The following is a 22,380-nucleotide window of genomic DNA, read 5'->3' on the forward strand; positions in this document are numbered from 1 at the left end:
GTGAGGCAGATGTAGTTCAAGTTACTACCAGTTGTGTAGGAAAGATTATAATCAGCAGTTGTAGACCATTCATGTTGGGAAGTACTAAAGATTTCAGCTAAAAGATCAGAAAGAAACAGGAGAGGTGGAATCTTTTGGTCTGTCTAATATGCATAAAATACCTAATGTAAAGTCAACAACCTGAAACATTAATGCAATTTATTTCTGCACAGATGCTGCCTGACCTGCTGAGTGGTTCCAGAATTTTCTGTTTGTATTTCAAATTTCTTGCATCCGCAGTGTTTTACTTTTAGATTAGAATACCAGTCCAGTTGTAATGATAAGCTAAAGGGACCCATCATCAGACGGAGGTTCTGGATTATGTTTCCTTTGGTGGATCTGAGCTACTTCCCTTTTGTTCAGTTTATTATATCTGTCTGCTTACGTTTGGTTAAATACATTTGCTCACACGCTGTGTAAGCAAGGTTGTTCTGAATGGCCTGGATCCTTCATCTTTTATGTATTATGCAGGTCCCAGAAGCCATCAGAAAGTGCCAACGAGCTGGGATTACCGTGCGCATGGTTACTGGGGATAACATTAACACAGCTCGTGCCATTGCCATCAAATGTGGCATCATTAATCCGGGTGAAGATTTCATCTGCTTGGAGGGCAAGGATTTCAACCGAAGGATCCGGAATGAAAAAGGAGAGGTGAGGGACTCTTTGGTAAATTTGATATAGTTAAGTACACACAATGTGGCATAATCCCACAAAACTATCATGGTGTGATCCCAGTATATATTTTAGTGCTACCCTATGTAGGATCTGAGTAAAATAATGGGAAAATTAGATTAGCACTACATAAATTGCTCTTACTTTATTTGTGCTGTGGGAATGAATTCTTTGTATTGGAGGCCAGTGGCTTGGATTAGATTATTAGATTTCCAAAGGGAATGGTGAGTAATTAGGTATCAAGTTAAAACCACAGTGTTGGTGTAATCTCCATACATTACACAGCAATCCTATTATCATATTGGTATAATATGCATACGTAGGATTATGGTGAATGTATGTATGGTGTATTTCATCTTCTAGTTTTGCAAGGTATAGTTTTCATATATATTATGTAAGTGTGGGGTGTTATCACAGTGTATTGTGTATTGAAATAATCACACAACGGAACAGCTCAAAAGGACCGTTCAGCCCATCAGGCCTATAGTTTTGAAGAGCATTGTAGTTAAAGCCAGTCCTCTGCTCTTTCCTCATATTGCTGACCTTTTTTTTCTCCTTTAAGTGAATAGCCTTCCATTGTTTGCTGGAGCAGACGAGTGAAGGAGCCGAGAGAGAGCTAAGATTTTACCTGTTAAAAACCTGTTTAAAATAAGTTTAAAGCACTTTGTTCTTTGTAGAACTGTTTAAAGCATTTATTTATTGTATTTACTGCTTTAAGAATTCTGAGGGAGTGGTTAGCAGGCAGTTGTGGGACATCAGCTGTAAATCAGCGCCAGGTTTAAAAGGAGGCCTGGTGTAGACAGCGGGCAGCGTCTGAGCGGGCAGCGGAGTGAGTGGGAAGCAGAGTGAGCTACTAGGGCTTAATATCAAAAAGGGCTGGAAGGAAAAAAGGCCAGGTGAGTTCGTTTGAAAAACAAGGAAAAAAAAACAAAAAAAAATTTTTTTCAAAACTACTACAGTGAATAATGGAGGGGCATGTGATGTGTGGTTTCTGTATGATGTGGGAACTGGTGGACCCCAGGGTCCATCCCAGTGACCATGTCTGCAGTAAGTGCAGGTTGCTGGAGGAGCTCCAGCTCAGGGTAAATGAGCTGGCCTCTGAGCTACAGACACTGAGGCTCATCAAGGGGAGAGAGGGTGCCATTGTCAATGGGGTGCAAGTGACATCCACCCCCCCTAGACTGGCTAACTCTAAGGGTCAGGGACAAGAGGGGGCTGCTGGGAGGAGGAAGGGGGGTGAGGAGCGGAGGCCTCAGCCTCTTAATCTGCATAACAGGTTTGAGGTTCTTGCTTCCAGGCTGGACGAGGACGAGGCAGGTGAGGTTGGTGAGCAAACTGCACACGGTATAGTGCTGCAGCAGGACATAGGCAAAGAGAAAGGGAAAAGGAACGTAGTAGTGATTGGGGATAGTGGGGTGAAGGGTATTGACACTGTCCTTTATCACAATGACAAAGTGCACAGAAGGGTGTGTTGTCTGCCTGGTGCTCGGGTCCGGGATGTCACAGCTGGGCTGCAGAGGAACCTGGAGTGGGAGGGTGAGAATCCGGTCTTTGTGGTACATGTGGGTGCCAGCGACGTAAGCAAAATGCAGACTGAGGATCTGGGGAGGGAGTATGAAAAGCTGGGAATGGAATTAAAAAGTAGAACCGACAAGGTGGTTATCTCTGGGCTACTGCCTGAACTGAGTGCAGACGGGCGTAGGGTTGACAGGATTAAGGAAGTGAATGGGTGGCTCAGGGATTGGTGTGGGAGGAATGGGTTTGAATTTATGGGGCATTGGCACCAGTATTGGGGTAGGTGGGACCTGTTCGGGCGGGATGGGGTTGGTCTGAACCGTGCTGGGACCAGAGTGCTGGCGAATCGAGTAAAGAGGACTGTAGACAGGGCTTTAAACTAATTAGGGGGGGGGAGGGTGCGAGGGTAGGTGATGTTACGAGGTCTAAAGTTAAGGAGAGGGTACAGGTAAGGGAAGAGGCCGAGGATGTCCCAATAATAGAGGGAGTAGGGGGCGTGAGTATAGTTGGTGGCGTTGCGGCAAATAGGGTCCAGGTGAAGGCTGGGATAAAAGCACTTTATCTGAATGCACAAAGCATTCGGAATAAAGTGGATGAGCTGGTGTTAAACTAAAAGCGGAGGAATTTAGAGTAGCTAAGAGTAGTGGGCGAGAAGAGCATTGGGAGAGGTTTAAATGTCAACAAAGATTGACAAAGAAGTTGATAAAGAAGGGTAAGAGAAACTATGAAGCTGGGCTAGCACTTAATATAAAAAAGGATAGCAAGAGTTTTTATAAATATATAAAAAGGAAGAGGCTGGCTAGGGTGAATGTTGGTCCTTTAGAGGATGAGAAAGGGGACCTAGTGGTAGGAGATGGGGATATGGCTAAGGTATTGAACAACTTTTTTGTTTCTGTCTTCACGGAGGAGGACGTGAGTAATTTGCCGGGTGTTAGCGATGGAAAGGTGGTAGGACTGGAGGGTCTCAATGACATTACTGTTACTAGAGAGGCGGTGCTCAACAGACTGGAGGGGCTGATTGTGGACAAGTCCCCAGGACCGGATGGAATGCATACGAGGGTTCTGAAAGAAATGGCGGAGGTGATAGTGGATGCCTTGGTGGTTATTTTCCAGACGTCGCTGGATTCCGGGGAAGTGCCGGATGATTGGAAAACGGCTAATGTTACGCCGTTGTTTAAGAAGGGTGCCAGGCAAAAGGCGGGGAATTATAGGCCGGTTAGTTTAACGTCTGTTGTAGGTAAAATGTTAGAATCTGTCATTAAGGAGGAAATTGCGAGGCATCTTGAAGGGAATTGCTTGATAGAGCAGACGCAGCACGGTTTCATTAAAGGGAAGTCGTGTCTGACAAATTTACTGGAGTTCTATGAGGATGTGTCTAGGGCGGTGGATAGAGGAGAGCCGGTGGATGTGGTCTTTCTAGATTTTCAGAAGGCGTTTGACAAAGTACCTCACAAGAGGTTATTGCAGAAGGTCGAGGGACATGGAGTTGGGGGTAGGGTGTTAGCGTGGATAGAGGATTGGTTGTCAAATAGGAGGCAGAGAGTGGGGGTCAACGGGTGCTATTCGGATTGGCGGATGGTGACTAGTGGAGTGCCCCAGGGGTCGGTGCTGGGGCCTCAGCTTTTTACCATTTATATAGATGATCTGGAGGAGGGAACCGAGTGTAGAGTGTCGAAATTTGCTGATGACACCAAGATTGGGGGAACGGCAAATTGTGCGGAGGGTGTGGAGAGTCTACAGAAGGATCTAGATAGGCTGGGCGAATGGGCCAGGAAATGGCAAATGGAATTTAATGTTGGCAAGTGTGAGGTGGTCCACTTTTGTAGGAAGAATGGTAGGAAGGACTATTACTTACGGGGCGAAAAACTGCAGCAGGCGACGGTGCAGAGGGACATAGAACATAGAACATAGAACACTACAGCACAAACAGGCCCTTCGGCCCACGAGTTGCGCCGATCACATCAACACCTATCTATAACCCCCAATCCCATAAAACCCCATATACTCATCCAGAAGTCTTTTAAAAGACCCCAGCGAGTTCGCCTCCACCACCACTGACGGCAGCCGATTCCATTCACTCACCACCCTCTGAGTGAAAAACTTACCCCTAACATCACTTATGTACTTGCCTCCCCGCACCTTAAACCTGTGTCCTCTCGTAGCGACCATTTCAACCCGGGGAAATAGCCTCTGAGAATCCACCCTATCTATTCCTCTCAACATTTTATAAACCTCTATCAGGTCGCCTCTCAACCTACGTCTCTCCAGGGAAAAGAGACCCAGTTCCCTCAACCTAACTTCATAAGGCATGCCTCCCAGTCCAGGCAACATCCTTGTAAATCTCCTCTGTACCCTTTCAGTAGCTTCTACGTCTTTCCTATAGTGAGGCGACCAGAACTGCGCACAGTACTCCAAATGAGGCCTGACAAGGGACTTATAAAGTTGCAGCATTACCTCCCGACTCCTAAACTCAATCCCTCGATTTATGAAGGCCAGTACACCATACGCCTTCTTGACCACCTCTTCCACCTGCGAGGCTGATTTAAGAGTCCTGTGGACCCGGACCCCAAGATCCTTCTGCTCCTCAACACTACCAAGACTCCTGCCCTTGATAGTGTACTCGTTCATCCCGTTGGTTCTGCCAAAATGGACGACTACGCATTTATCCGCGTTGAAGTCCATCTGCCACTTCTCCACCCAGTCCTGCATCCTATTTATGTCCTGCTGCAACTTTTGCCATCCTTCCAGACCATCCACAACACCACCAAGGACCTCGGGGTCCTTGTGCATGAGTCGCAAAAACCCAGCTTGCAGGTGCAGCAGGTGGTCAGGAAGGCAAATGGGATGCTGGCCTTCATAGCGAGGGGGATTGAATATAAAAGTAGGGAGGTCTTGCTGCAGCTGTATAGGGCATTGGTGAGGCCGCAGCTGGAGTACTGTGTGCAGTTTTGGGTGCCGCACCTGCGCAAAGATATTTTGGCCTTGGAGGGAGTGCAGAGGAGGTTTACTAGGCTGATACTGGAGTTGAGGGGGTTGAGCTATGAGGAGACGCTGAATAAACTGGGCTTGTACTCGTTAGAGTTTAGAAGAGTGAGGGGAGATCTCATTGAGACGTATAAGATGATGAATGGGATGGATAGGATAGAGGTGGAGAGACTCTTCCCGTTCAAAAAAGACAGTAGGACTAGGGGGCACAGCCTCAAGATAAAAGGGGGGCGGTTTAGAACGGAGTTGAGGAGGAACTTCTTCACTCAAAGGGTGGTGAATCTCTGGAATTCTCTGCCCGTTGAAGTGGTGGAGGCTGCCTCGCTAAATATTTTTAAGACGCGGGTTGATGGGTTTTTGATAGGAGAGGGGATTAAGGGTTATAGGGAGAGGGCGGGAAAGTGGAACTGAGCAGCGACAGATCAGCCATGATCTTATTGAATGGCGGGGCAGGCTCGAAGGGCTGGATGGCCTACTCCTGCTCCTATTTCTTATGTTCTTATGTAAGTGTTCATTCCATTCCCTTTCGAAGATTGCTATTGAATCTGAAACCCGTACCCTATCAGGCAGGAGGGCATTCTGAACTCGAACCATCTTATTACACAAAAAAGAAATTCCTCGGAGCTTCTGGATCTTTTGTCAATCATCTTGAATTTGATATAAAAAACAAAACTGTTGGAAATATTGACATGAAACGTGAACTGTGATTCTCTCCCACTATTGCTGCCGGACCCGCTGAGTATTTCCTACACTTTCTGTTCTGATTTCAGATCTCCAGCATCCACAGTACTTCGCTCTTATCTTGTACTTGTGTCCTCTGATTACCAACCCCTTAGCCAGAAAACAGTTTCTCCTTATTTCCCTTCATGATTTTTAAACACCTCAATCAAATCTCTTCTTAGTCCTCTCTGCTCCAAGGAGAACAGCCCCAGCCTTTCCATTGTATCGATACAAATGAAATTTCTCATCCCTTAAACTATTCTAGTAAATCCCTTCTGTACATTCTCTTCATGCCTTTCCCAAGGTTTATTTGAATCATGGAATCCCTACAGAAGAGACCATTCAGCCCATTGAGTCTGCACTAACTCTCTGACAGAGTGTCTTAATCAAGCCTTCCCCCCCTGCCCTATCCCTGTAAACCCACACATTTCCCATGGCTAATGCAGCTAACCTACACATCCTGGGACATTAAGGGACAATTTAGCATGGCCAGTGCACCTAACAAACACATCTTTGCACAGTGGAAGGAAACTGGAGCATTCGGAGAAAACCGACGCAAACACGGGGAGAACCTGCAAACTCCACTCAAGGCAGGAAATGAACCTGGGTCCCTGATGCTGTGAAGCAGCAGTGCTAACCCCTGTGCCACCCAGCATTAAACACCATATTCCAGCTGGGGCCAAACTAGTGTTTTATTCAGGTTTAGCCTGACATTTGCACTCTATGGCTGGAATTTTACCAGGGCGGGTGAAACTCGCAGAATGGAATTCTCCGTTAGGCTGGGGTGGGATTTTATGAGCCTTGCCCGCTCGAGGTCATAAAATCCCGCCTTATGTTTCTATTTATAAAGCCCACAATCTCATTTGCTTCATTTAACTGCCATGTTAACCTACCCTTCCAACATCAAATATTTATGCATGAATACCACCCCCCCAGGTCTCTTCTTGCATCTTCTCCAACATTTATACCATTCTAACTGTATTGTCTTTCCTCATTCTTCCCACCAAAATGTATCACCTCACATTTTCCTGCACTGAATTTGATTTGTGTCAGCTCATTCCACCAGCCTGTTCATGTGCTCCTGTAATCCATTATTACCCCTTGCAATCCATTTCTTATCTTCCTTGCAGTTTACCACACTTGCAAGTTTCTCTTCATCTGTAAGTTTTGAAATAGTGCCCTGTTTCTCCCAAGTACATGTCATTAATATATATCAAAATACATTACAGCACCAGTGTTGAATCCTGGGAAACATTACAATGTACTTCCCTCCAGCCATAAAAAACAGCCACGCATCACACTCCCTGAATGAGATTCTACCATCCCTCCCCCCACCTCCACCCCTGGGAGAGAGGATGGTATAGACTTTGGTGGGAAAGTTAGGGATGGGGTACTGTGCTTGTCAACTTCCCACTAACGTCTGGATTTTGCAAGCAGTGGACTAGGAGGTGGGTGGTTTGCCCACTTTACCCCTATTAAGGCACACAAGAGGCCACTGAATGGCTGTTTTAGGACCTCTGTTGATTGCTGTGACATTTTAACCAGCAGTGGATATACAACTTGCCACATGGAGAGACCAAGCAATAAACCTGTGAGCTCATAGGGGGGAGACCCTTATGGTCGGACATGCCAGGACCCACATTGAGTCCCTAGCAGCAAAGCCTTGCTGTGCCCTTATGATTAACTCCCTCAATCCTCACTGAGGTCTGTTTGATTGGCCCCTGATCTGACTTCTCTTTACTCTGGTCCTCCTTGAAGGTTGCTGCGCCAGTGTCTGCTGCAATTCCAGCAGTGACCACTGCTCTTGGTGGCGCTGCTGGGTCTGAAGAGCAGCTGGCCCTTGGGAGCAGAGATTCTGCCTCAGAGGCAGAAGTCATGACTGCAGATAATTAATCCCCTGGCCAGTGTAATCTGCTGTCCTGGCTTCCAGAATTGGAGAAGGTGATGGTGCCCCTGTTGCTGACTGGAGCCATTGCTGCCTGTAAAATCCTGGCCTCTGTATATTATCAATGACATTTCCATGCTGCTCCTGCCCCTTTAATTCCCTGGCGTTCAACTTTGCTGAATGTCTCATAGAAGTCAAGACACCAGTGGTGGAGGGTAACTTGCAGCACATCGGGGTTCTGAGTATGGCCTGCAAAACACTTTTTGTTGACCATTGCCCATGTGCAGATTTGCCAGACTTTACTGTTTTATGTCCACATAGTAGTTTTCCCATTAGTATTGCTAAAGTGATCCGCACGTAAAGCAAGGGCTGTGAAATGAGATGCATGCTGATTGCTCATAATCACTGTGAGAGTCGCGCATTCCACTGCATCCGATGAAGTGCTGTTACAGTTCAATTGGTAGCCCTGCAAATTCTAGGTATGCAAGTTCAGTTAACGGCATGGTGACACGGTGGTTAGAACTGTTGCCTCACAGCTCCAGGTACCCAGGTTCAATTCTGGCCTCGGTCTTTGCGGAGTTTGCACCTTCTCCCGGTGGGTTCTCTCTGCGTGGGTTTCCTGCGGGTGCTCCAGTTTCCTCCCACAGTCCAAAGATGTGCAGCTTAGGTGGATTGGCCATGCTGAATTGCCCTCGAATGTCAGAAGGATCAGCAGGGTGCAGTTATGGGGATAGGACCTAAGTGGGATTGTTGTCCCTGCAGGCTTGATAGGCTGAATGGCCTCCTTCTGAAGTGTAGGGATTCCTTATCTTGGGAAACCGCCTTGGTTGTGACACCGGTAGATGTGGGAAGTTGCACTTTTTAATGTTACTTTTGTATTTTAAAATAAGGGAAGTGTTAATATTTATTTTGCTTTTATAATTTCAAGTTGATGACAGTTCTATTGGTATATGAATGACTAAGCAATTTCTACAGCTCATTATGAAATACTTGGCACGTATTCAATGTAATTAATATTATTCCTGGGGTGACTGTTAGTGGATAAGCCTGATTTCAATCTTGCAGCCCACTGAGATGCAGGAGGGCCAATTGTGTGACCCACACACTAGCCTAGGTTACCCTCAACGCTGTACACTCATTCATCATCAACTGCACTACTCTCATCCACCCTCCCTGATATCTCATCAAGTGCTTGATTACGTTAGTCAAACATGATTTCCATAATTTATTGCTAATGTAATCAATAAAGTGAAATTTTTCCAGTTGATAATGTAATCAGAATGTGAAAGTGAGCGTCCAACACCATCGTGGCTGGGGTCAAATGAATATCATGTTTCAGCTGTTTCTTTTTCATCTGTTTAAAATATGTTTAATTGATTTGCAATTCGATGTTGACAAATCAGCAGTAAATATCTTGAGAAATTCTCCCCCTGAGTGTTGCCAATATTCACCTGTGAGAAGCATCATAACCAACTCATTTTCCATCAACACTTCCGGTCAGAGTCACTGCCAGCAGCTAGAACGCTGGCTGATTTCCCCTGATTTCAACTCGGAGTGCTGAAGTGGTCCTAACTCCAAATGGCTGAGATCAGCTAATCCTATACACACTGTTCATGGAGCTTGACAGCTTTCTAATCTGAGCAGCTCAGTCCTTCATTACCTTAGCCAACAGAGCAATGTGAGGGGCTAAATGTGGACTTGAAATCTACAAAACTCATCATTCCCACTTCAAAGCTTTCATTGTCTGGACTACCATTTCAGCAGGTCATGTCTGGTTTAACTAGTTTTAAAGTTTATCTATGCATGTCAAAAATAGGCTTACAGTAACACTGCAGCGAAGTTACCGTGAAAACCTTTGAGTCATAGAATCCCTACAGTGCAGAAGGAGGCCATCTGGCCCATCAGTGCAGACAATCCCACCCAGGCTCTACCTCCATGTATTTACCCTAGCTAATCCTCCTGACACTAATGGGCAATTTAGCATGGCCAATCCACCTTACCCGCACATCTTTGGACTATGGGAGGAAACTAGTGCACCTGGAGGAAACCCACACAGACATGGGGGGGAACGTGCAGACTCCACACAGAGTGACCCAAGTCCGGAATTGAACCCGGGTTCCTGGAATTGTGAGGCAGCAGTGCTAAACCACTGTACCACCAGGCCAATCATAGAAATGATTCTGACACGACTAAAGCAGAACTGTTAAGTCACAGTAAATGGAAAGTACAACTTGGCTTTTTTTTTAATATAAGATTTATCAAACTGAACTAGTGTTTTGAAATAATCTATATTAATAACGTTCAACCTTATCAGTTGGGCTTGAGGTGTGGATCATTTACAAATGTATTCACGCACAAAGCCCAAATCCTTTGTTGAAGTAAGGAGTGTGTGTACACACCTTTTTCAACTAAAGTTTAAGTTTATTTATGAGTGTCACAAGTAGGCTTACATTAACACTGCAATGAAGTTACTGTGAAAATCTAGGAAAAACTTAGGGGACAGCTATTCATTAGGGCAATGTCTTGACCAATCAGGGCCAACCCTACTTGGTTTGAATTTAAATAAATTTTGTCAGTAGACTGTCAGTTGTCAGTTACTGGTACGTTCCCCTTGGCAACACTGCTACCAATCAGAGCCCACCGCTGCTAATAAATCAGCACTCTCTTCTCAAGTGGTATAAATTGTTGTGCGCATTACATTTGATATTTTTGCAAGTTTTCCTGATGAGCGAAAAGAAAATAGCTTTGACAGCATGTATCCATTTTTTGGCAGTACTCAATGTTAGACCTGAGCATTCACAGACAAAAACAAATATGTATAATTACAATAACCTTTGATCTGCACACTCACAACTTCTTTTAATTTTCTGATTTAATCAATAAGCAACTGAATGCATTTAGTGTTTGCAGAAGGTTGAAGTGTTAACCAGTTCTGACAACGTGGTTGGACATGTCAGGCAATTGGCTTGCATCATTAGTCATATTTAATTACACATTTTGTGCTGATTTGTACTGCACTTTGACATCTTTATATAATGCGTTTAGTCATGGCAAAATCGACCAAGTTATTAATATGAGAAAAAGCAGATTACAGCACCATCTCCCATTGAATAATATACTGAGAAAATGAAATCACTAATCTTTCTGAAATTGGTTTCTTTTTCCCATTCAAAGCAACCCAAAACTTTTAATTTCCCCAATTTTGGATGGCATGGTGGCACAATGATTAGCACTGCTGCCTTACAGTGCCAGGGACCTGGTTTCAATTCCCGGTTTGCGTAACAGTGTCCACGTGGGTTTCCTCCAGGTGCTCTAGTTTCCCCCCCCCATAGTCCAAGGTAGTACAGGTTAGGCGGATTGGCCATGTCAAATTGTCCTTTAGTGTTCCAAGATATGTAGGTTAGATGGGATTAGCCACAGTAAGAAGTCTCACAATACCAGGTTAAAGTCCAACAGGTTAACTTGGAGTCACGGCGCTTTCGGAGCGCTGCTCCTTCATTAAGTGAGTGGGCCACTCACCTGGACTTTAACCTGGTGTTGTGAGACTTCTTATTGTGTCCACCCCAGTCCAATGTCGACATCTCCACATGGGGATTAGCTATGGTAAATGTGTGGGATTACGGGGATGGGGCAGCGGGAGAGGGTCTGGGGAAAATACTCTGTCAAAGAGTTGGTGCAGACTGGATGGGCTGAATGGCCTCTTCTGCACTGTAAGGATTCTATGATTCTGTGCGATGTGTTTCAACCTTTCTGTCGTCGTGGCTGTGGCCTTTTTGCCAGCACTCACCAGCCGCCCAGAAACACATGATCTTTGCGATTAGTGAGTCGGAGTAATATTTCATTCCATTCCGATGGTGAGGAGCTTGATTTCTGTTTGATTCCTCCCCTGGCAGTCCTGCTGTGACTCAGTTGGTGGGAACGGCTCTGCCTCTTATGAGTTGTCCAAAGTGAAATAAATATGTACCATGCCAACAAGGTTCTATTTCTGCAGGCATCGGTTCAGAGTCCAAAAATCTCTGAATACAGCATACGTTGCCAGGCCTTTTAGAGCTGTTGTTTTGAGGTTGGCTAGTCTGTCCATGCTCAACACTCTCCATCAACTTTCTGTCATGGATTAGTTAGATGAAGAATCCGAGCTCCAGAAGGCCATACACAAACAGAGAGGCACTCAGCAAGAACGGGAGCACAGCTGAGATGCTCAGCCACAGAAAATCTCATCTGTGGTCACCCCCTTCACGACTTTCTCCTTCTCTGCTGTAACATAAGCTCCAGTCCACAGGAGATCCATGATGCAAATATCAGGCTGTGGAAAAACCAAAGTGACGGGCAGACTGTAACAGCGGCAGGGGGCATCTCACTCCTAAGCATCATGGGGAAGGCCTTTGCTGAGGTTGCATTAACTTACAGACACTGGGGACACAGTGAGATTTGTGTGCCGGCCTTTCCAGTGCAGACACGATCTTCTCCATGTAACAGCGACAAGCGAAATCTTTACCTTGCTTTTGTAGATTTCACAAACATTTTTGGCACCATCAGCAGGGCAGGACTCGACAAGATCTTCAGGAAAATGAGCTATCCATCTGCTCCTTTCTTGGCAATATATACGGCATGCTATAGTTTGATGGTTCCATACCTAACAGTTTCAGAGTGAAGAATGGAGTGAAACAGCATTGTGTTCTGCTGATTCTCACCCACCCCCCCGACTCTGCTTGGTTTCTTCTTTGCCTTCCCTATAGGTATGGAAGGAGTCACCTCTGCAACCTATCAAGACTGAAAGTGAAGACAAAAAGGCAATGGAAGGAATTTTCCAGCTGCGGTCACTCCAAGAGCAGAAAATCCCATCCAAGGTCAACAGACCTTTGCATAATCTGTGTCCCATCCCCTATGATATCCGTGGTGGGCAGGATGAGAAAATTCCACCCATTGTGTCCTGGTCCGAGAGCTCCTCTATGGTGATAATGCTGTGCTAGTTGCCCACAAAGACTCATCAGCTGTCTTTCCCATTCCTGTATCTTCCTGCCTGTAAGCATCAAGAAAACTGTGGACATGGGACAAGGTTTTGCATCCCCACCTTTGGCCACATTAAGTTATATCTGCTGGAAGTGGTTTCCAAAATTCTGGTACCTTAGCTCTACATTGACAGATAATCTGTGGCAAATTTTCTCATTCCTCCTGCCACGGGAATTGGAGCGGGCGAGAGGCAGACCATGGAAAGGCCCATTGATCTCAGGTGGGATTTTCCGGTTTCAGGGTGTGTGCAGCTGGAAAATCCCGCTGCTGTCCCTTGATGCAGAATTTAATACACTCATTGGTAAAACACCTATCATCTTTGGCTAACATGCAGCTTATGTGTGGAGTAACATCAGGCTGATCCTTAGGTACAAGCTGGTAGCTTACAAGGCCTGTGTTCTAAGCACCTCTCTGCATGACTGGAAAACATGAATGACTTACAACTGTCAAGAAAAGAAACTCAAGAATTTCCATCTTCACTGTCTGAAGGGCAGATATATCCTTCCAGGACAAATTCCTGAATGCCACAGTCCTCTCGAAGGCACTCTTAAAATTATTAGCATTCATCAAAGAGTGGTGGCTCATTTCTTTGGATATGTCCACGGATTGGAAGAAGGTTAAATACCTAAGGACTTTCGGTACGGTGAGGTACTCAGAGCCAGATGACCAATAGGACACCAAAGCTCCACATCAGAGAGGCTTGCAAAAATGACATGAAGACTCTAAACATTGGTTACCACATCTGGGAGTCGCTCTTTGATGGCAGAGGAAAATGGCAGCATCTCCTGTGGACTGGCCAGCACCACCATGCTGACCAGTGACCACAGCAGCTTAGCAAAATGGTGCCAATGCCAAAAAAAAACAACCCACGGCTCTTGGAGGTTTCGTGTGGCAGAACCTGCCTCTCAAGGATTGGCCTCTTCCGCCATCAGCCAATTTGCATCGCATGAAGGCAACCTATCAGAAAGTTAAAGTTTATGTATTAGTCACAAGGAGGCTTACATTAACACTGCAATGAAGCCACTGTGAAAAGAATGAATTTGTTTGCCATGTATCTATCATCTATTGTAGATGGAAGGATTCCGACAATGAAGGATGGCTGGCATCAAAATATGGAAAATTTAAACTTTTGCATCCAGGGTAAAACACTAAGGTAAGGTGAAGGCCTGTTGCTGGGTAGAACATCATATCTGACAATGCTATACTTCATTCGGAGGTTTATGCTGATGCCAGTGGCCGAAAATAGAAGTGTTCCTGTTTGATATTTTTCATCTGGTGAACAAGAACATACCAGCCAATAGTTCCGTCAGATTATGGCACTGCAGGAAGGTTTGGTTAGCTCACAAAGACAGCATAGCATCATAGAATCCAGATAGTGCAGAAAGGGGCCATGTGGCCCATCAAGCCTGCACTGACTATCATCCATCCCAGACCCTATCCCCATAACCCCACATATTTATCCTTCTAATCCCCCTGACACTAAGGAGCAATTCAGCATGGCCAATCGATCTTATTGCATAGGTGTTGTTTGAATGACTAACTTGAGAAAACTTTTAAAATAATTGCTTTTGATTTTCAGATTGAACAAGAACGTATTGACAAGATCTGGCCAAAACTCCGAGTGCTTGCTCGATCATCGCCCACTGACAAACACACATTAGTGAAAGGTACGGAATTCATTTTGATATCCTTTCTGGACTCTCTGAATGCTGAGTTTTTTTCCTGCATTGTAGTGAGTTGGATTTATTTGTTATTTCTAACTGATATGTCATGCGTTATAAGTAAGACAGTAGGAAACTGGTTTTGTGGCCACTAATAGTTTTTATTTGTGTTTTACTTTAATTAATATTGGGTCAGACTGTCGATGCAGTCCATAGAGTGATGGCCAAGAGTTTCTGCTTTGGGTGCAAAACTGCACTTGTTTTGTAGAATGAATATTTTGCTCCGGTTTGCATTACTTTTTTTGTTTGTTTAGTGGTGGACCTGCAAGCTATTTTTTATGATAAATCTATTTTTAGTTATATTCATAAAATACCAGGTTACCATTATTAAGTGTCTCAAGGAATATTCTTTTTAAGAAGTTACTTTCCGATATTGTCTTTTTGCATTGGCGATTCAGGAACACATTCTGCTAGTCTTGCCAGTGAATTTTTTTGCTCAAATTTCTGCTTAAACCTGCATAATGCCAGAAGGAGAATCTTCCATGAACCAGCACAATGATGCTGTGCTCTGGAATATCATTTCAAAACAAAATTTTCCATTTGAAAAATATTCCTGGAACCCGCTAATTTCGAAAGGAAATGAGATGGGCATTTAAAGGAAATAAACTTGCAGGGTTATGGGGATAGAGTGGGGTGAGCAAGCATGGATTAGATGGGCTGATGACTCAAATTTAAGAGTGGTAGCCTGATACAATTTTACTAATACAGATAAAGTGGCTTATCTTGCAAATAAGATGTGGTAATGCCGGCATTAGACTGGGGTGGGCATGGTAAGAAATCTCTCAACACCAGGTTAAATTCCAACAGGCTTATTTGGAATCGCAAGCTTTCGGAGCACTTCTCCCTCATCAGATGAGTGACCTGATGAAGGAGCAGTGCTCCAAAAGCTCATGATTCCAAATAAACCGGTTATGCTTTAACCTACTATTGTGAGACTTTTTAACGATACAAATGAGACATTTTTAAGTGTTGAGTCAACCAATCTTTCAAACCAGTGCCAGTGACCACAGAAACTCGATTTGCACCGGACATAAATTGCACTAGAAATTCATGATATTTTTCTCCGGCAGATTTTGGAAGAATTGTGCCGGAAGTATTTTTTTTCCTTTGGAGTTTGAAACTCTGATTCTCTTGTGTATGCACATGATTCAGAGTCATTATTGAAAATATGGAAACAACTGAGCTAATTAGCTAGTTTGAGCTGAGATGTTCCTCTGCAGCAAAATTACCAACGAATCTCAGGAAAGAATACGCAATACCCAAAAAAGTGAAGTAGATTGTACATGCAATATTGTTCATGTGGCGGGTTTAACTTGATCATTTTCTCTTAATTATAATTTCCCAGCCTCATTGCTGTGTTTATATTTGTTTACATACCTGTTGGTCCAACCAGCGAGTAATCACATCTTGCAACGTAGATTTTCTTTGAGTCAGAGACCATGACTGGAATTCACCTACTTCACCCGTAGGTGGCATTATCCAGTGATAGTCCATTGATGAGTCATAGAGGTTTACTACATGGAAATAGGCCCTTCGGCTTAACTTGTCCATGCCATTCAGTTATTACCACTAAGCTATTCCCAATTGCCTGCAATTGGCCCATATCCCTCTCTCCCCCTCTTACCCATGTAACTGTCTAAATGCTTTTTAAAAGACAAAATTGTACCTCTTTCTATTACTGCCTCTGGCACCTTTTTCAGACTCTCACTACCCTCTGTGTGAAAGAATTACCCTGCTGGACCCTTTTGTATCTCTTTCCTTTCACCTTAAACCTATGCCTTCTGGTTTTAGACTCCCCGAGCTTTGAGAAAAGATGTTGACTACCTTATCTCTGCCCCTCATTAGTTTACAGACTGAATCTATAAACTATTTATAGCCTCCTAAGCTTCAGGCAAAACAGTCCCAGTCTATCCAGCATCTCCTTATAACACAAACCATCAAGTCCTGCTAACATCCTAGTAAATCTTTTCTGCACTCTTTTTCTAGTTTAATTATATACTTTCTATAATAGGGTGACCAGAACTGTACGCAGTATTTCAAGTGTGGCCTTACCAATGTCTTGTACAACTTCAACAAGATGTCCCAACTCCTGTATTCAGTGTTCTGACCAATGAAACCAAATATGCCAAATATCTTCTTCACCACCCTGTCCACCTGTGACTCCATTATCAAGGAGCTATGAACATGTACCCCTAGATGTCTGTTCTATAACTCTCCCCAACACCTTACCATTAACTGAGTAAGTCCTGCCCTGGTTCAATCTACCAAAATGCATCACCTCGCACTTGTCTAATTTAAACTCCAACTGCCATTCGTCAGCTCACTGGCCCAATTGATCAAGATCCCGTTGCAATCCTAAATGACCAACCCTAAATCCACTATGCCACCAATCTTGGTGTCATCTGCAAACTTACTAGCCATGCCTCCTAACTTCTGATCCAATTCATAATATAAATGACAAATAACAATGGACCCAGCACCAATCCCTGAGGTACACCGCTGGGCTGCAGCTGTATAGGGCATTGGTGAGGCCGCAGCTGGAGTACTGTGTGCAGTTTTGGGCGCCGCACCTGCGCAAGGATATTTTGGCCTTGGAGGGAGTGCAGAGGAGGTTTACTAGGCTGATACCGGAGTTGAGGGGGTTGAGCTATGAGGAGAGGCTGAATAAACTAGGCTTGTACTCGTTAGAGTTTAGAAGAATGAGGGGAGATCTCATTGAGACGTATAAGATGATGAATGGGATGGATAGGATAGAGGTGGAGAGACTCTTCCCGCTCAAAAAAGACAGTAGGACTAGGGGGCACAGCCTCAAGATAAAGGGGAGGCGGTTTAGAATGGAGTTGAGGAGGAACTTCTTCACTCAAAGGGTGGTGAATCTCTGGAATTCTCTGCCCGCTGAAGTGGTGGAGGCTGCCTCGCTAAATATTTTTAAGAAGCGGGTTGATGGGTTCTTGATAAGAGAGGGGATTAAGGGTTATGGGGAGAGGGCGGGAAAGTGGAACTGAGCCACGACAGATCAGCCATGATCTTATTGAATGGCGGGGCAGGCTCGAAGGGCTAGATGGCCTACTCCTGCTCCTATTTCTTATGTTCTTATGTTCTTATGTCACAGATCTCCAGTTTGATAAACAACCCTCTACAATAACCCTCAGTCTTTTGTTGTCAAACCAATTTTGTATCCAGTTGGCTACCTCACCCTGAATTATGTGAGTGTTAACCTTATTCAACAACCTACTATGAGGTACCTTGTCAAAGGCCTCACTAAGGCCCAAGTAGACAACATCAATTGCACTGCCCTCATCTACCTTCTTGGTTACCCCTTCAAAAAACTCAACCAAATTTGTGAGACATGATTTTCCATTCACAAAGCCATGCTGACTGTCCCTAATCAGTCCTTGCTTCTCTAAATGCCTGTAGATCCTGTCTCTCAGAATACCTTCTAACAATTTACCCACTACAGATGTTTGGATCACCGGCCTGTAGTTCCCAGGCTTTTATCTGCAGTCTTCTTAAACAAAGGCACAACATTTGCCACCTTCAGGCACCTCACCTGTGGTTGTCAATGATTCAAGTATCTCTGTAGGGAACCCTCAATTTCCTTCTTAGTTTCCCACAATGTCCTAGGATACACTTCATCAAGTCCTGGGGATTTACCTACCTTGATGCACTTTAAGATTTTCAGTACCTCCTTCTCCGTAATATGTACACTCCTCAAGGCATCACTATTTATTTCCCCAGGTTCCCTAACATCCATGCCTTTCTCAATAGTAAATACTGATGAGAAGTATTCATTTAGGATCTCACCCTTCTCTTGTGGATCCACACATAGATGACTTTGTTGATCCTTAAGAGGCCCTACTCTCTCTCCCTAGTCACTCTTTTGCCCTTTATGAATTTGTAGAAGCTATTTGCTTTATCTGCCAAAGCAATCTCATGTTCCCTTTTTGCCCATTTGATTTCTCCCTTAGCTATACTCTGACACCCTCTATTCTCTTTAATGGATCCACTTGATCCCAGCTGCCTATGCATGTTATTTACCCCCTTTTTCTTGACCAGAGCTTCAATATCTCGAGTCATCCAGGGTTCCGTACCTCTACCAGCTTTGCCCTTCACCCTAAAAGGAACATGCTTCACCTGAATCCTGGTTAACACACTTTTGAAAGCCCCCCACTTACCAGATGTCCCTTTGCCTCCTCTAGTAAACTTCTGAAAATTCCTGTTTAATACTGTCAAAATTGGTCTTGCTCCAATTTAGAACTTTAACTTTTGGGCCAGACCTATCATTCTCCATAGCCATCTTAAGACTAATGGAATTATTGTCACTGGTCCCAAATTAACACTTCTGTCCCCTGCCCTTCCTTATTTCCCAAGAGGAGGTCAAGTTCAGAAGTCAGTCCTGCTGTTGTGAATGGAAATTTGGCTTAGTGCCAAATTCTCTATTCTCACTGGCAGTGGTGGCAGTATTCTCGCTAAGCAGGGCGTGCAAGACTGGAGAATTCCAGCCCAGGTTCAGATCCCTGATTTGAGCAAATGATCTTCACTTGGATGGCCACAACTTAAATTTTTAACACATGTATTTAATGTTCAGAAGATGTTCCAATGTTTCACTGTATGTTAATACATGTGACAACAATAAATCAAATCAAATCAATGTGTTTCACAAAAGTATAATTAGACAAGGATGGCTATGGAACTTGGAGATGGTGAAGTTAGGAGGGAGAGTGCCCAAATGCTTGTTGGAAGATCAAGGTTTTAGAAAGATCTGAAAGGTGGAGCGGGGAATGGTGACGTCTAAGAGAGCAAGCACAGAATGCTGGGTCGAGGTGGCTGACGGCTAAGCAGCCAACAGAGTGGCTGAGTGGGGTCATGGAAGGGGGAATGCAAAAAAGGCCAAATTCAGAGGGTTGGAGGAAGTTACACAGATAGAAGGAGGGAGGTGACAGTGGGGGGAGGAAACCACAAAGTGGTTCAAAAGGAAGGGTGAAAATTTTCATCGAACTTCAATCTTCCCCAGCCCTTATTTAATCAGGAGAGTTAGGCTTTCCACCCTGCATCTTCCCAATCCATTAAATGACTCCCAACCTGCTTCCAGGAAGTGTTTTAAAGTCCAACATTAGTTTAAAGTTTATTTATTATTGTCACAAGTAGACTTACACTGCAATGAAGGAGAATTTAGCATGGCCAGTGCACCTAACCAGCATGTCTTTTGGACGGTGGGAGGAAATGCACACAGACATGGGGAGAACATGCAAACTCCACATAGACAGTGACCCAAGGCTGGAATTGAAGCCGGGTGAGGCAGCAGTGCTAACCACTGTGTCACCGTGCTGCCCATAAAGATGTCAGTAGCAGCACTGGGGATGAGCTGTTGCAATTGTCAGAGAATTTTGACAACCATTTTGAAAGTCGACAAGACAAAATTGAGGATACCTCTTCCTTCCTCATGAATAAGCCTATGTAGCATTGGGTAAAAAGAACCACATTTGCTGTTAATCATTGGGATTGCTCAGACTATGTCAAAGAACTTGTAAATTATTTGTCCACAATCTTCAGAATGTCGATATTTGCTCAAAATTTCAATAAAGAGAGAAACATCAGAAAGTATTAAAAATAACATTGAGATTGGGCAGCACTCAAAGTAGATCTATTGTGGTCCACATTAATGAGTTTTATCTGTTATATTAATGGCTGCCTGCATGCACAATGTTAATATTAAGATCATTACAGTGAAATTTAAAGAGTAGTTTATATTCAATTGGTGCCAAATTATGCAGCGGTAGTTACATAGAATAGAAACATAAAAGAAAGGAGCAGCTCGAGGCCATTTGGCCCTTCGAACCTGCTCCACCATTCATTACAATCATGGCTGATCATTCAACTCAATAGTCTAATCCTGCTTTATCCCCATAACCTTTAATCCCATTTGCTCCAAGTGCTATATCCAGCTGCCTAAGAACATAAGAACATAAGAAATAGGAGCAGGAGTAGGCCATCTAGCCCCTCGAGCCTGCCCCACCATTCAATAAGATCATGGCTGATCTGTCGTGTCTCAGTTCCACATTTCCGCCCTCTCCCCATAACCCTTAATCCCCTTGCCTATCAAAAACCTATCAACCCGCATCTTAAAAATATTTAGCGAGGCAGCCTCCACCACTTCAACGGGCAGAGAATTCCAGAGATTCACCACCCTTTGAGTGAAGAAGTTCCTCCTCAACTCCGTTCTAAACCGCCCCCCCTTTATCTTGAGGCTGTGCCCTCTAGTCCTACTGTCCTTTCTGAGCAGGAAGAGCCTCTCCACCTCTATACTATCCATCCCATTCATCATCTTATATGTCTCAATGAGATCTCCTCTCATCCTTCTAAACTCTAACGAGTACAAGCCTAGTTTATTCAGCCTCTCCTCATAGTTCAACCCCCTCAACTCCGGTATCAGCCTAGTAAACCTCCTCTGCACTCCCTCCAAAGCCAAAATATCCTTGCGTAAGTGCAGCGACCAAAACTGCACACAGTACTCCAGCTGCGGCCTCACCAGTGCCCTATATAGCTGCAGCAAGACCTCCCTACTTTTATATTCAATCCCCCTCGCTATGAAGGCCAGCATCCCATTTGCCTTCCTGACCACCTGCTGCACCTGCAGGCTGGGTTTTTGCGACTCATGCACAAGGACCCCGAGGTCCCTCTGCACTGTCGCCTGCTGCAGTTTTTCGCCACGTAAGTAATAGTCCTTCCTACCATTATTCCTACCAAAGTGCCTCTTGAATACATTCAATGTTTTGGTATCAATTACTTCCTGTGATGTACATTAAAATGCAGAGCTCTGAAAACGTTCACACTCCGAATTGTTATGCAAAAAGCCTTCACGGTATTGCACCTCGGAACCTTCTCGTGTGAACAAAAGACGTGCTGTTCTTGTCCAGATTTTCAACAGGTAAATAATGATGTCATTTGAAAGGAACCTACACTCATGCATTATGGATGAGGAAAAGATTCCACCCATTAAACCTGAAAGAATACATCGAAAACAAAACCTATTGGAAAGATCGGCCTTTCCTCCAACACCTCTGATAGATTGAACAGAAATGGGCGCTTTGATTGAAGTAAAGCAACGGAATATTTATTGTTCTGTTGGCTGATTGACGATGAAGAGGCCAGGCAACATATGCAGCACCCGACATTTCAGAAGAGAATGAGGGTCAGGATAGTGTACAACATTATGTAAGCCTCCAACAAAGATCAAAGCTGATATGATGCCAGCATTACCCACAGGAAATTGACTGCCAAAGCCTTTCAGCAAACGAATATTCCCCAGAGAAGTGGCGATAATCTCAAAGCATTTCTAGGCCAACATCTTTCTCCTAAAGCAACACGATTAATAAGTGAGTATGGTGTGAAGATTCCTGTATTATCTTCAAGATTAAGTTCTGTGGGGAACATTTGGGGATTTTTTTGGGGGGAAGTACTTATTTAAGAGGTCGAGTCCAAGTTGCTGTGGGAAAACATATTGACCTGTTGTGCCTGTAGGTTCATAGGTACACACACTGCATAAACAAGGATGGTAGCAAACACCAACACTGAAGGCAGGGGCAATCGCATTTTGAACCTTTGCAATTAAAGCGGTCCATAGGTCACTTGCAAGGGCACCTTAGCAGCTTGTTTTACCCAGATTATTTTATGCTGTAACCTCCACTGCTCTTATACAAAAGGATAACTGAACAATGTCATTTTCATCCCTGTCAGCGGAATTATGTGGCAGGTTTGCTGCCACTGCACTTGGATATGTAATAGAATTATAGGGCATTTCTTTAACCTTGCTTTTTCAGGTGAGGGCTGGGA

General features: G+C 44.3%; 1 protein-coding gene across 9 annotated transcripts in view; it reads left to right on the top strand.

Annotated features, from left to right (window-relative positions):
- Nucleotides 1–22,380, top strand: part of atp2b2 (ATPase plasma membrane Ca2+ transporting 2) — an 830,803-nt gene that overhangs the window by 729,294 nt on the left and 79,129 nt on the right. For all 9 annotated transcript variants that reach the window (XM_080181822.1, XM_080181828.1, XM_080181801.1 and 6 more), the window contains 2 exons: nucleotides 511–690; nucleotides 14,406–14,493. In XM_080181822.1, coding sequence (XP_080037948.1) covers nucleotides 511–690; nucleotides 14,406–14,493 — 268 coding nt within the window. The remainder of the gene's footprint in view (nucleotides 1–510; nucleotides 691–14,405; nucleotides 14,494–22,380) is intronic.

Source organism: Carcharhinus amblyrhynchos, chromosome 3 (assembly GCF_965287045.1).
Source record: "Carcharhinus amblyrhynchos chromosome 3, sCarAmb.v2.hapA, whole genome shotgun sequence".
In the NCBI taxonomy this organism is placed as follows: Eukaryota; Metazoa; Chordata; class Chondrichthyes; order Carcharhiniformes; family Carcharhinidae; genus Carcharhinus; species Carcharhinus amblyrhynchos.